Raw genomic sequence first — 14,391 nt, forward strand, 5'->3', positions numbered from 1 at the left:
CCCTGTGGGAAAGTAAAACTTGAGAAACAAAAGAAAGTTCACTAACAGTGAGTAAGAGCAGTGCTGGAAATTCACTGTAATTAGTAAGTTTCTTCTTATAGCAGTTGACATGACACTTCACAAAGCAATTGACACACATACATGTTAGGTATATGTTTGACATTTTCACAGAGTCATGTCAGCCTCCTGACATTTCCCTGTTGGAAGGAAAATTGAAAATTCTCCAACTGTGTTGTTCTGTTTTGTGCTGAATAAAATAGAGAAGATAATTAATAGAAGATGTTGCATATCTAGCACAAAAGTTACAACAGAACAGATGATTGATGGCATATATGCATGTACCTGACTCAAGCATGTACCTTTTTAAATGAACAAAACATAGATGCATGTACCAAAGTGATAAATACAAAGTGGCAAGAAGAACTGAGAAAATGTCCAGAGAAATCCCAAAGACAATGAACTTATTAACATTACGCCAGATAAGTAATACAAAATAATGTGAATTTCTTATTCAGAAACAGAATGAAAAGAAAGATAAAATGAATTAATTAATAAATTCATTTAATTATTAAAATGAATGAATAAAATGAATTAATAATCAAGTTGCACATATAGAAAATATGTGCAATTAAGAAAATTCTATGTATTTCTCCAGGAGAATGTAGAGACTTGATACAAAATATGTGACAATCTAAGCTACTGTAATAGAAATAGTGGTAACATTAAATCAACACAGTGAGACAAGTCATTGAAACAAGTTGTTTGACACACCCACTGCGTCCATGAAAAAGGACTTTTTCATACTCTTTGGAATTATTAGTAGATATATTTTCTAATTTTTGAGAGTCCATTATTATAGATGCACAAAAAAGCCCAAGTCAAAAAGAACAACAACAACAGAAGTGGAGAATAAAGGATTTGGACACTTTCTCTCTTTTTTAAAAATGTTTTTTCTTGTTTGTGATTTAGAAAGGGCTGTGTTAAAAAGTATTTTTACATTTACAATAAGATTACATTATAACAGTAAGAGAGTATTTTTGCTCTGAAGACTTAAAGAACTTGAGGTAGAATATTAATTCAGCTGCTGGTTGTGATTGGAAATTAACATATAACTCTTTTTCTGATGATTTGTCAGATATATTTTAGTCAAACTTGTACTGAAAACATAAAGCAACCACCATCTGAAAACAATTTAGTTATATATTTCAGTTTCTTTAGTCTTATTTCTTTTTGTAGTTAAATTCCCACTTCATTTTCAGTTATCCACCGAGTCTTCCAGAGGTGAAATTCCAGATGGAATTTCTGATATTAAAAAATAGTAATAAAATTTTAAAAATCAATCTTCTCTAAGTGCAGAGAAATACAAAGTGCTTTACATCATTTCTATACATGCCATGCAGAAACAATGGGAAGAAAATCAGAAACTCAGTTTTCCTTTACTTAGCTTGTTTCAGAACATTTCAGTAATAAATTGATTCAGTAATTTATTTGCAAAAATCCCACTTTAGAATTATTTTATGACCCACTCATGCTTTAGAGTGCTCTATATGCAAATCCTGTTCTGTAAGAGGTGGCTGGTGATAGAATTGCAAGTGGCATAGACATAATGGTTAACAGAAACTGGGATGGAAGATGTGTAGGAGAAAGAAAAATACATTGGAGAAGAAAGGTGATAGCAAAAAGGCAAAATATATACTGATGGAAGGGGAATGAGATGAATATAGCTCAAATGCTAAGACGACAGAATGGAGAATGAGGAGATCGAACAGAGGTAATGAAAGAGAAATACCAGTTGAATTTTTAACAAGATGGTGGATAAATACAATACTAAAATATAGTGTACTTCTTTCAGTTCATTTTCCCCACCTTACTGTCCATGTTTCTTTCTGAATTTTCCTTCCATCTGTCAGTGCTGAACTGGTTTGATATTGCTCTGGCAATTCCTAGCAGATTAGAAAAAAATCCCAACCTGTTTCCAACTTTCAATAAGAGGAAGTAATATTGCCCCAAGACCAATGCCAATTAGAACGCAGAGATTTCTTTATCAACCACAGTGTATCATGCTGTAACTGTTCAGCATGTATTTTGCATTTAAATAATTTAAATAAGAGCTAATAAACATGTATTTTCTCACAATATATTTTTTATTCCTCAGTACCTGTGAAACTGTATGCAAGATCATAAATTACTGGTTCTCTTCCCTTGTGTAGTAGATGTAATACTTAAGCTGGAGAAAAAGAGTAAGAAATGCATTTGATAGGTCCTTAGTTCTGTTGTGATGGAACTGTGTATGGACTTTGAGACAGATGAGAGTTTGATGTTAATGTTTGATTCAGCTATTTGATGCTACCATATACCAGAATAATACTTGTTTTTTGCACCATCTCAGACTTCTTGGAAATTGTCACTGCACTAACAGTATTAATAGCAAAAACTAAGCATTATTTGGGGCTATCAAGTACACTGAGCACCAAATTTCCTAAAGATCACTCTTACTCCCTAGGTCTTTGCAGTTTACAGAGCAGTGCTGCAGTCAGTTTTGTACTGCAAGCCAAACAACGTGCCTGGGTGTCTAGATGTCTACCTGTATGCCTAGAAAGGACCACAGCACTGCACTTGGGAACAACTGAATGTAAGAGACCTAGGATAAATGGAGGTAAAATGGCCATGGCACTGCTGCCTATACTGAAAGCATCCATGTCTACCATTTCCCTCTCCGGCATCACAGTCTAGATTAGCTCTTCATCAGAAAGGCTCCAGCCCTCCCCTTCTAGTGTCACTGAAAGATTGCACTGAGAGATTGCAGCAAAAGATTGGGGACTGCCTATGCAGGAAGATGGCAATGGGATCCCAGCAAACATAGACAAGGGGAATGGGAGGAGACAGACCTACTCAACCAAAAGTTTTTGTAATTCCTCAGTGCTTCCCAGCAACCCATACCCACTCAGATCTCCCAAGCTGCCACCCCTACTCCTAACTCCACTTTGAGGCCCCAACTGATTTCTTCTCACCACTCTGACTCTTCATCTCACCACAGCTGCATTCAGTCCTTCTACCCATTCCTGTATCCAGCCTCTCTAGATCTGCACCTCCTTACAAGTGTCTGTTACCTGGCCTTCCATCACTTCTCCCTTCTACATCTTCCTGATCAAGTGAGAGCAAGCACATTTACTTTAAGCCATCACTGGATCTTATAGTAGATGTTCCTCGGACTGTGACCATAAGGCTCTATCAGGTACTTTCCTTTCTAGAGATATTCCTAGCCCTAGAAGATGGATAGCTTTGATTTTAAACACCCTGGTCCAAGAAGTTTCCTGCAGCTCTGGAAACAGGCCCGTGGGTGCCCCAGTAAGGCTCTGCCTCTCTCACTTAGATCCAAGCACATCCCAAACCTCGCTCTCTCTTTTTGCTGGTTTCAGGTGGTCATAATCTTCCACAGCTTTACAAAACAAAACCAAAACAAAAATTGCTGCCAACGGGGGATGCCAAAATATAACCTAAGGCTGGGTAGAAGATATTGATGAAGTTGCATGGCAATATCAAATAGTAAAATAAGTTTTTGCTTAAGGTGGACTGGTTGCAGCTGTACTCACCAGCCAGTGGAAATGAGGGAATGGTCTCATCCATGCCTATAAATTCTGTTCCAGGATTTAGAGAAACTTTGATGATTTTCTCCCATCCTTGGAAACTTGCTGGCATGGTCTTAAGAGTGGAGATGTCTCCAGACTTCTTGGGATGGCCCTGTGCACAGCTTTAAACACCCCTAAGCCTAGCAAAGACAGTTGCCTGTAAATGGGAGCCAAACGACCTGATTGGAGTTTAAAGCAAATTCAGCTTTATGTCTGGAGTTCATTATTTGATCACAGTTAACAATAACAATTGAACTCAAAGCAAACTGGGAGAATCAGAAACTTGTGAGGTGGTCTTTATCATGCTGGCTTGACCTAGTCCTGGTATTCCTCCCGTAGTTTGACTTCTAATGTCTGATTTCCTGTGTCTGATTTCTAATGGGCATCTTAATAGTGTCATACAATACAGGAATTTCCTTTTTCTTTTAGAGATCCCTGAATTGCTTCTGCTTTACTCTGCTTAGTCAGAGGCATATGAGGGGTGCTATTAAAATATACAGTTTCAGTTACCCTGATGAACAGAAAATGTAATTTAAGTGAGAAATGGAAAATATAACCCGATTTTTCTTTCCAGAAATAAGATCTTTTTGCATAGCTGAGAATGAGGAGAATGGGCGGTGTGATCAAATCAGATAGTACTTGCTTTCTATCTTTCAGCTCACCATGTTTAGCCTTTTTAACACCAAATTGGTTTTCTGCTTTCTGCATTCCAACTGATGAGTGTCTCAGAATTGCCACCCCTATATATCTCTTGAAGGCCTCTGTAGGGCTGAGTGTGTGCAGCATCTTTTGCCTGTCAGAAGTTCTCCACTCAAAGTATAGCAATGAGCAGATATAAGTGTGCCAGAATTGCTAGAACGAGTAGGAGGATTTCCAAATTTGGGGGGAGATGAAAATCCTATAAAGAACAAATAAAAAAGCTAAAAACTGATGAGAATAGCCCCATGCACATTCAATAACCTGTATGTCAAATGGACTAGAGATTACTCATTTGATCCTTGGAATTACTTATTAATAGGTGATCTTTACTGGTACTGAAATTCTTGCCAAGTTCGAAAGACTCTGTTTTAAATACATCCTCCATGACATGGAAATAGGAATAAAATCACTTTTAACAGAGTCTGAGGATGACACAAGGGCTAAAGGCATAGTAAATATTTATCTGGTCAGAGCAGTGGTACATGGGAATCCATGTTCCTTCTCTAACTTTCTCTAAGGACTGTTGCTTTGCATTAAGTTCTATTTGTTTTAAAATTTCTTATGTATTTTTTTTGAATTTTTATTAATTCATTTTTATCACTTCTATTTTATATTACTATTTACCATTTAATTTAATAAATAATATATAATTTTAATATTAATGTTATGCTTGTGCAAAGTGCTTAGGAAATCAAGTGAACGAACAGCTAAATGTGAGTGTATACTGCAAGGTTATACCAGAATGGATTGATGTGATAAGAAGCAGTAAGTGCTTTTTAACTTTTTGACAGAATGGGTGAGATCAGTCCTGCAGTAACATGTACTTTCTTATGTCTGCATTTTATAGAACTGATAAATTTGAGATGCTTTTTAGAAAGAGATTTATTGAGGGAGGTAGAAAAATGCTCAACAGTGAGAATCCCCAAAGTTCTCAATCTGTTTAGTTTGTCCAGAAGAAAAGTAAGTGTATGAAAAAGTTTCCTGGAATGTAATGACAAGTATTAAAAAGTGATTTCATCTTGCTTGGAAAGGCAAAGCAAGGACCAGCAACTGTAAGATGATACCAAAGCAGTTTGAAGTAGAAAAGAGAAATGCCTTTTTAAGTGATGATGATTTAATATTGGAACACCATATCAAAAGAAGTGATTATTTCTCAATCACACTTCATGACTAAATGTTTTTCTTCTTGGAGTTACGTTTTACCTAGGCATACATTATGCTTGCGAAGATCACAGGTGACTGATCTTGACATGAAGATAATAGGGTGAAATGTAGTAACTGATGATACACAGAAGGTGTGATTAAGTGCTCCAGCTGGGCATTGTGGCCTTAAACTCAGTGATTCTCCAATATGCTGAGCTGATCTGGCTTAAGACTGGTAAAACACGTTGTAGTTGCATCAAGAAAAGTGACTAGATATATTTCTGTAGGAAACGAGGTCATTGCAGTAGACTGGAAAGGACTGAAAGATGTGGACCAAATCAATATGGACAGCACCAGTTCTCTGCATGGCAGCAGCTTCCATCGACCTTCCACTGAGGTGAGTTCCTGTACTGCAGGCACTTACACAGGGAAACTGGAAAGTTTTGATTCTTTATGATTTCAGAAATTAGAATTATTCACCACTGGGGCATTGTCTGAGAAAGGATCAGAAAGTCAGTGTTGACTTGTGTTGGATGGAGTGGAGTCATTCACTTTGAACTACTGAAACTGAGTAAATGTTTGAAAGAAAAACTCTTACAATCTCTCACAAGTGGGGTAGAACAGAACATGGAAAAAATTCTCACATTTCTGACAATCCTTTAGGTCTGCACTGGATTCATTAAAATGTCCAGCACTATGGCTCTCCCAACTTCTGCAGCACATTCTTATAATCTTCTGAAGAAACACATTTGTCTCCATTTTGTTTTTTAGGAATCCATTCACTATTAACTCAATGCCAATTGATTTACTATGCAGTATCTCAAAGGCTGATTCATTTCCTGTTTTGAATTATTGCCATTTCTGTAGTCTTAGATACCTGAATTTTCATGTCTGCAAGTCTGAGGATATGCAGTCATAATTAGGAAAAAGATCAAAGCTATTTTAAACCAATAACTTATTGAAAAATGAAGTTCACAAACAACTCAAAAAGCATTTGTATTTCCTCCTAACATTTTTCTGAATTGTAATGCTTGGAGTTTCACAGTACTCTCATGGAAATGGTGGGGCACAGCCTTTCATGGAATCAAATCAAATACACATCTAAAAGTCAATGAACATAAAGTATACCTCACTAACCTGTACAGGTGCTATCAGAGGATTAAGGTACAATAATCTAAGGCCTGGATGAGAGCACTAATATTGGAGCTTAATATCCCTTTGATTTATGTGAATGTAGTTTGATTTAGGTAATTGAGCAATCTTAATTTTCTTGAATGTCCACATCCCAAAACCAAGGAGTTGACAGGTAAGTCCTCCTAGCTGAAGGAGATGAATGCTTAATGTAATGGTTGTTATGGAAATTGGATCTGGTTTGCAAAGGGAACTTGAGTCAGAGTTGACACAACTGAAACACTGCAGAAAAAAATTACACCAGGAGAAAATTATTCCACAACTTTTTACTGAACCCTTTATGTTCAAAACACACAAGTGGTCTATCTCCTCCTTGTGTTAACCCCAGGAGATGCACCTCCCACAGAAGCATGCCAATGTGGCAGTATTTAACGAAGAACTGTTAGTAAGTGAAGAGAATTCCTACCTAAAGGTGTTTTTGTTTGCCCCTCACTCTTGGTCTCTGTAAAAATCCTATTCCCATGCATACCTACAAATGCCATGATACTTACAGACCGCACAGTGAACAGCAGGGGAGAAAGACAGACTTCTCATCTTGACGGACAAAAGCTTTTAATTTATCAGCTAAATAAATGACTGATGATTATAATCAACCGATGGAGACATACATGACAATATGCAGCTTGTTACTCTAACATGATGTTGTTCTTTCCTTTCTTTAGCAAACACGGACAGATTTTTCTTGGGATGGTATTAATGTGAGTATATACTGCACTACTATTCAATTTCTAGTTATAGAAAGTCCAGGATTTTTCTGCCATTGGATGTAATGGAGACCAGGATGGAAATCTGACTGAAAGCTTTCAGTGCCACTGAACTTTTCTTCATTGCCTAGGGTTCAGGAGATGCTGATGAATTTTTGTTTGCCTCTGTGTCTGGCTGTTTTGTAGTGATTTAAATCCATAGGTGGTTATTAAGTTGGGGCTATTAAGTGCTATTAAGTGTGTCATTTATGGTGCTCTCTTTTTGAAATTTCTGAACACTGCTAAATAAAAAAAGTGGCTCTCCATCATCCTTAAACAAAAAGTAGTTTTTGACCAACGCATATTTTGATCTTTCTTAGGAGTTGGGAAGAGATATATCTCTCATATTCAGTTGCATAGAGAAGTAAAGGAGTTTTGAAGTCTCTTGGAGAGCGTTCAGTGCCAGTTAACTTTAGTTAATAAGTAGAGAAAGCTAAAGTTTCAATAAAATGTGTTCCTAGTTGCTCTTAATACTTATGCCATGGAAAAATCATTTTTTGTTTAATAATGAAAAAAGCATCCTGAAAAAGAACATCACATATCAGTACTGCCAAAATATTTTTTTTCTCTGGAAACTTAAAATGTGCGTTCACTTAAATTCATACGATGCTAATTATCATCTTGCCTTTTTCTTTAGCAATGTTCAGTTCATACAAATAACCAGAGATAGTTTTGTCTACTTTGAAAGTAGCTGCACTTTTCACTTTCTGCTATATTTTCCCTGCTTTCTAGTTGCTTCAGCTCACTTTTACACAGACATTTCTGGCTCCAAAGTAATACAATGTCTAGGGTACTGTATTTACGCTCAGTTTTCAGAGAAACACTCCTCTCATAGTGCGACAACTGACTGGGGTGATTTGTTATTCAATATCTTTGTAATAGCTTCCTGTACCTCCAGTTGTTTGACTGCCTAATTACTGCTCCTCTCAGCTTTCATGAGGTTTGGGCCAGTACACCAAATACTTGCTTCATGTTAAGATTTAAAATTTCCGGGGTTATGGTCACTGCTCTTGAGTATCTTTAGTTTTGATACCCAGTGTGAAATGTGGTGGATTTGTTATTCAGAGAGGCAGAAAGGAAAAGCAGAAGCAATGCTTTCTTTAATGCTAATGAAAATAAAGCCTAAAATGCAATGCCTGACATCTCTGAAAAAGTCCAAGGTATTTGTCTTAAGGAAATGTGTTTTTATGATGATATTTCTGGCTGTACCTCTCCCAATAGGTCCCTGTTGTTGTTATTCAGGGAGTTTGAATTTGAGCACAGGGAAAAGAATAAAGGGAATTCAGCAGAACTGTGGATCTTATTTCTTTTATTCATAGCTGTAGGTGTTTGAACAAAGCGGGGCTTATCCCTGATACAGTTAGTTCATTTTTATTAAGACTTTAAAAATGTGAGAGAAAATAAACACCAAAACCTAAATGTATATGTAACAAATTAATATCTGTAGTATATTGCATTTTATTTTGTCTTTTCTAGTACATTGTCAGCTTCTCATTCTAAGCTTCCTTAATGGTCTGTCAGCCATGTCTAAGAAAGAGTAGGGAACAATGCAGAAAGTTCATGGAGGGTTTGTGAGGGTCAGAGGGGCTTTTCTCGGCTGCCTCTGCCTGTCCACCTAACCGTGCCTTACTCTGTCCCACAGCTGCACAGTAGCTAGTCCCAGTTAAATTGTCTCTACTTTTTCCTTCCTGTTTTGTTCTTTTTCTTGTTGCTTGCTTCTGCTCCTCATATTCCTGCCTTCTGGATTCCTTAAACTGATGTCTTTCCCTGATATTTTTTCTCATTCTCTTCTCCTTTTTCTTTCTTTAGCTTTTAAGTCCATTCCTTTCCTCTTTGATATATATTTTCTTCCTATTCTCTCTCTTTTCAGCTCTCCATGGAAGATACGACCTCTATCCTCCCCAAGCTGAAACGCAACTCCAATGCTTATGGAATTGGGGCTTTGGCAAAATCATCTTTTTCTGGTGAGGTCCTGAAAAATTGTGTTTATCCTGTGTAGTTTCACTCCACATGCCTTTGTGCCTCTCCCCATTGTTCTTCCTGTTGGTCTCCTAATTGCACCATTCTGACTTTTGCTCTGTCTAGATCATAGAGCAACCCACACCCACATGTTCTAGATGCAGATATCTGTTGCACCTTCAAAGGACAGATTTGTCTGATGCCTGTTGGCTTTTCCTGGTGCACTGCAGCCGAGATGTCTTCAACTGCTTCCTCTCAAACTGTCCTGAGATTAACCCCATTTTCTATTACGTAGTTCTTTCAATTCCAGCTTTCACTATTTATGCCCAATTTTGTCCTAAAAGCACTATAGGCAAGGAAGAAAAATAATTCTCTGGGTCTTTCATGTTTGGGTTTCTTCTGAGAGTCGATCCCAAGGAAAGATGGAGAAACTCTCCTACATCGAACCCAAAGCCTGAATCCTGGCAGGAAAGGAAGGGAAAAGCCCACTTCCAAAGAGGGGTGAGCAGGGTGACAGACAATCCTGGAGCTGTGTAATAGCCCCTCCTTGTTTTCTAATGTCTGGCCCCTTAGGGATATCCCGCAGCATGAAGGACCATGTCACAAAGCCAACAGCTATGGGCCAAGGCCGTGTAGCTCACATGATTGAATGGCAAGGCTGGGGTAAAGCTAACAGCCAGCAGCAGCAGCACACGCATGAGACGGCACGCAAAGATGCTGATGCCTATTCAGACCTGAGTGACGGTGAAAAGGAGGCCCGTTTCCTTGCAGGTAGCTCTGACTTTTCTGCATGTGGATTGGGTTGGTTTGGGATGTCCTGGAGCAGAACCCTTGAGAGACCTAAGTGCTGAAAAACAACAACAACAAAAACTATAGAGAGTCTGGGGGTGGTTTAAATGGCAAAAAGAAGAGATGAGACCTTGTGGTTGGATTATGGCCGATGGCATGCAAAGCAGAGAGAGGGACAGCCAACTGTGGGTGGTGGTGTTGCTGAGGCTAGGGTAGGACAGTGTGACCAGCAAATGAGATTAAAGATGATGGCAAGAAGTGGAGACTTCCTCGTGCCCTTGCTTCCTCTCCCTTTCTCCTTTGACACAGGAGTGATGGAGCAATTTGCTATTTCTGAGGCAACTCTCATGGCCTGGTCCTCAATGGATGGTGAGGATGTGAGTGTAAATTCAAATCAGGATAATCCAGCAGGCAACTATTCTGAGAACTATCAGGAGCTAATGGAGAGCCAAGGTGAGCCTGAGCACCTTATTAATCTTGAAATGCTTCTCTCTTGTTGCCAAGTTGCTCTTCAACCTTCCACCTTTGTCTTATACAAGCCTTTATTTTTATGATTGGAATCTAGCAGGTGGAGCTGTTCAAGGAATCTGACCTTAACAGAGTTACTTTGTTTGCTTAGACACAAGTGAGGAGAGCCACCAGCTCTCACAGTTCGTTGTAGATATAATACCTAGGAAATAGGAAGGGGAGCTGCCTTTCTCCTTCATTCTTCTTCCCTTTACAATAAAGTGTGATACATAGACACCCGAACTATCCCTGAGGCAGAGACTAACTCTTTGTTGTTTTCCTCCTTTTTTTTTTGCAGAACACATGGCCCAGACGCAGTATGATAGCTGGCCTCATTCCTATGTCTCACAGGGCATGTATTGCTTAGGTTCATCTGACGCCTGGGAGACCAGTGATCAGTCCCTCATTGCTTCCCCAGCAACTGGCTCATACTTAGGCCAGAATTTTGATGACTCCCAGACAAACCTTCAGGAAAGCATTTTGATTCAGGGCAGCCTCATCCAGCAGCAACAGCTGCAGCAACAGCGACAACAGCAGAACTTCATCCAGAGCACAGGGCTGGTCCATGTGTGGCCCCTGCAGACTGCTCAGGGTGGGGCTGAGTCCAGCACCTATATGGAGGACCATGTTGAGGATGAAGGGAACCCACGTCTGGAGAAGGCTCCTCTCCTAAACAAGAAGCCCTCTCCAGAGGAGGATGATGCAGTGTGCCGGGACCTAGAATCGCTATCTCCTAGAGAGGAGCTGGAGCATGCTGCACTGAGCCGCAAAGTCTCAGATGTCACCTCTTCTGGGGTACAGTCCTTTGATGAGGAAGAGGGAGAATCAAACAACTGATGCTTTCTGTGAAGTTCTCATCACTGATAAACAAAGAAAGGGATGGAAAGGAATGAAATGGCAGGGATTCTTCTCTCCAGCTTCCCAGACTTCCAAGCAGACACACCTTCCATTCCTGACATATATTTTTTAAATAAGAGGAAAATTGAAAGTCATTGACAGATGAAAACCTCTTCTACCCCTTCACCATGGACACATATTTCCAAGTTTTATTGCTCTGGGCAGCACACATGAGGTGCTTGGAGAAATCTGGATTGGTAAATCATTTCTAAATCTTTTTAATACAAAGCTTTGGCTCTGAATACAAACTCTTCTGGTATTGGGGATGCAGCTAATGAGACAGGCTTGATATGGGGCGTGGCTATGTGGCTAGTATCCATCTTGAAAGAATGATGGATCATGTTACTTCATGGATGCAGTCCCTTTTGATAGAATACGTGAATATAGACTGTTATAGACTGAAGATACGGCTTTGCAAATATAGATTGTACTAGTATAGGATCATGGTTGGTGCAGAGGATAAGGGTGTATTTAATACAGACTGTACCGAGTTGAAGGACTGGCTCTGTAACCAGATCCTCAATAGCACCTTGGTATGAAATTATAGGCTCAATGGATATGGGCTGCACTCTATGGACGCAGGCTGTGCTGCAATACACATGCTGTGGGCATGGCTGTACTGTGGAATGGAGGAATGGATGTGGATACAAATCTAACGCTGCTTTCAGATACTCATGCATACTTCTAATCCTTTGTTTATTTGTTTTTCCCTTTGACATTTCTATCTGCCCAGGAACTGGCAAGACTGGTGTGTCCTTTTGGTGTTGGGCACTGGATGCCAGGGGAAAGGACATTTTCAGCTACAGGCAGTCATAAAAAGCTAACTCTTGCAGGGGGCTCAAAACATATATTTCTTGGTGCTGTTGCTGTATCCTTCTGTCTTTTCTTTTGCCAGCACTAAGACCCAGAGAGTAGACTGCAGGTTCAGGAACAATGTGTACAGTTACAGAAACACAAATTTCTAGTTTGCCTTGGAAGTTTTTATTTATTTATTTATTTATAAGCTTTTATACTGCTGGGTAAGCGTTCTTAACAAACCAGTTAATACTGGGAAAGGCCCATGCTCTAGCCCTTGCTGATCACTAATACTGCATCTTTCCCAGGTCTCCTACTCATTCTGCAGTGCCAAATGTAAATGGAGGAAAAGGGGTGAGAGAGAAATTTTTCTGCTCTCTTTCTCTCTCTTTTTTTTTAATTCTTCCTGTCTATATTTTCTTCTTTTTTTTTTCTCCTTCAAGCAATTTAAGTAATCCTCCATTTCTTTTCCCCTCCCATTTCGCTTTAGAAATGGAGACAGCTGGTTTCAGTTTCCCTATTTGTACAAGTTCTTTCCCTCTTTTTTTTTTTTCCTTAAAAAAGCCTGTGGTTCACTGAGTAATGAAAGTCTGGTCTCCCACAGTTCCTTGCTGTGTTTCTACAGACATTCTGTTTGGAGGAAAGGGCTTTGAAAGGAAATTCAACAAACCATCTCTACTCAAGATATTTCATCAGAAAATAATTGGAGCAAAATCAAACCAACTCCCGCTCCCCCTCAAAAAAAAAAAAAGAAAGTATAGGGCTATGGATTTTGCTAGACGACTCAACAGAACCAGCAGAGATTACACAAGTGTTGAGTTTTAATTGAAATACCACTTGCAAGGAAGCCTCAGCAAAGCATGGTTTAGATCTGATGCCAGAGATGAGCTAGAGCAAGTTGCCTGGACATTGCCACACCGTCCCAGGGGCACCTCTCTCTCTCTTACTCCAACTTATAGCTACCCTGTTCAGTTCATGATACATTTGTTTATCCTTTGCCTTCTCTTCAGGCTTGATACATTGCTCGGATAACAAGAGAGTGATACCTGCTCCTTTCTTGATTCAGGTTTAGACCTCAGCATATTTTCAGGAAGAAAATATGAGGAGACAAAAATGTGACCAAAGTAGTATCTTCAAGGCTCTCAGAGTTCAGACAGCTCCTGGCAAGGAAAGCAGATTATGTCCAGAACTATGAGAAATGTGAATGGGACTCTCAGATAGGATTTTAGCCCACTCAGTTTTCTGACACACATGCAGTCATATGAAGAGGGGACTCCTTCATGAACTCCCAAGTCTTGCCAGCCAACTCCACATCAAGCGGATCTGTCTCTCCTCTTCATTACACCTGAAAGGAAAACACCTTCGGGAGACTTAAGTAAGAATGATAATTTGGGGTAGGTAAGAGATAAAAGCTTTTGTGACCACTTTTCCCCGCTCCCCCCACCCCTGTTTCCTTGGGCTTACCTACATCTTTCTTAGGAGGTAGCTCTTCTCCTGAATGATGATCTTTTGATATCTCTTTAAAGATGTTCACACATTCAGGTGCTAACCTCCTCCAGGCAGGAGACTTTGATGATCTCCTACAGTTCTTGCAGGCACAGTGCTAGCTCAGTGTCCTGAACTCTTGGTCTAACTTGGGTCTAACTGTGGGGCAGGGCTTAGGAAATCAACTAGCTGAAGGGGAGAGTTTGGGCAGGTGTCAATGGCACCTCAGCACATAAGTAAGTGTTAACTTTTTCTTACTGTTTTTTTTTTTTTTAAAAAAAAAACTTCAGGGAAGCAAAAATTGTCTGGTATGTTCCTTTGTGGGTGAAAATTTGGGTGGCTTGTTGCTTTTTTTCTCTGAACTATTTCATCCCCATGTTCCTCTCTAGGACCATTCTGGACTAGTCACTTTCAGTGTAGGTGAAACCTCCATATCCTTTGCAAGATTGGGATGTGTGAGTCACCTTGTCCAGGGCTTCTTTGCTCCATATGAAGATTTTTACTGAGATATATGATCAATGGATAAAAGATATATGGTTTCTCCAAGCAAAGTA

The 14,391-nt window shown here is 39.4% G+C and overlaps 1 protein-coding gene across 1 annotated transcript; it reads left to right on the plus strand.

The window, feature by feature from the left end:
• Positions 1-5,757: 5,757 nt before the first annotated feature.
• On the plus strand, positions 5,758-11,814 carry LOC148592078 (protein FAM131B-like). Its single transcript, XM_088535780.1, has 6 exons — positions 5,758-5,868; positions 7,325-7,360; positions 9,276-9,369; positions 9,938-10,135; positions 10,463-10,606; positions 10,959-11,814. Exons 1-6 carry the CDS (start codon positions 5,815-5,817, stop codon positions 11,495-11,497), a joined length of 1,065 nt encoding a protein of 354 aa, XP_088391906.1. The 5' UTR covers positions 5,758-5,814; the 3' UTR covers positions 11,498-11,814.
• Positions 11,815-14,391: the final 2,577 nt, after the last annotated feature.

Source organism: Tinamus guttatus, unplaced genomic scaffold, assembly GCF_059628265.1.
Source record: "Tinamus guttatus ecotype Peru unplaced genomic scaffold, ASM5962826v1 Tinamus_guttatus_pri_ptg000646l, whole genome shotgun sequence".
Classification (NCBI taxonomy): Eukaryota; Metazoa; Chordata; class Aves; order Tinamiformes; family Tinamidae; genus Tinamus; species Tinamus guttatus.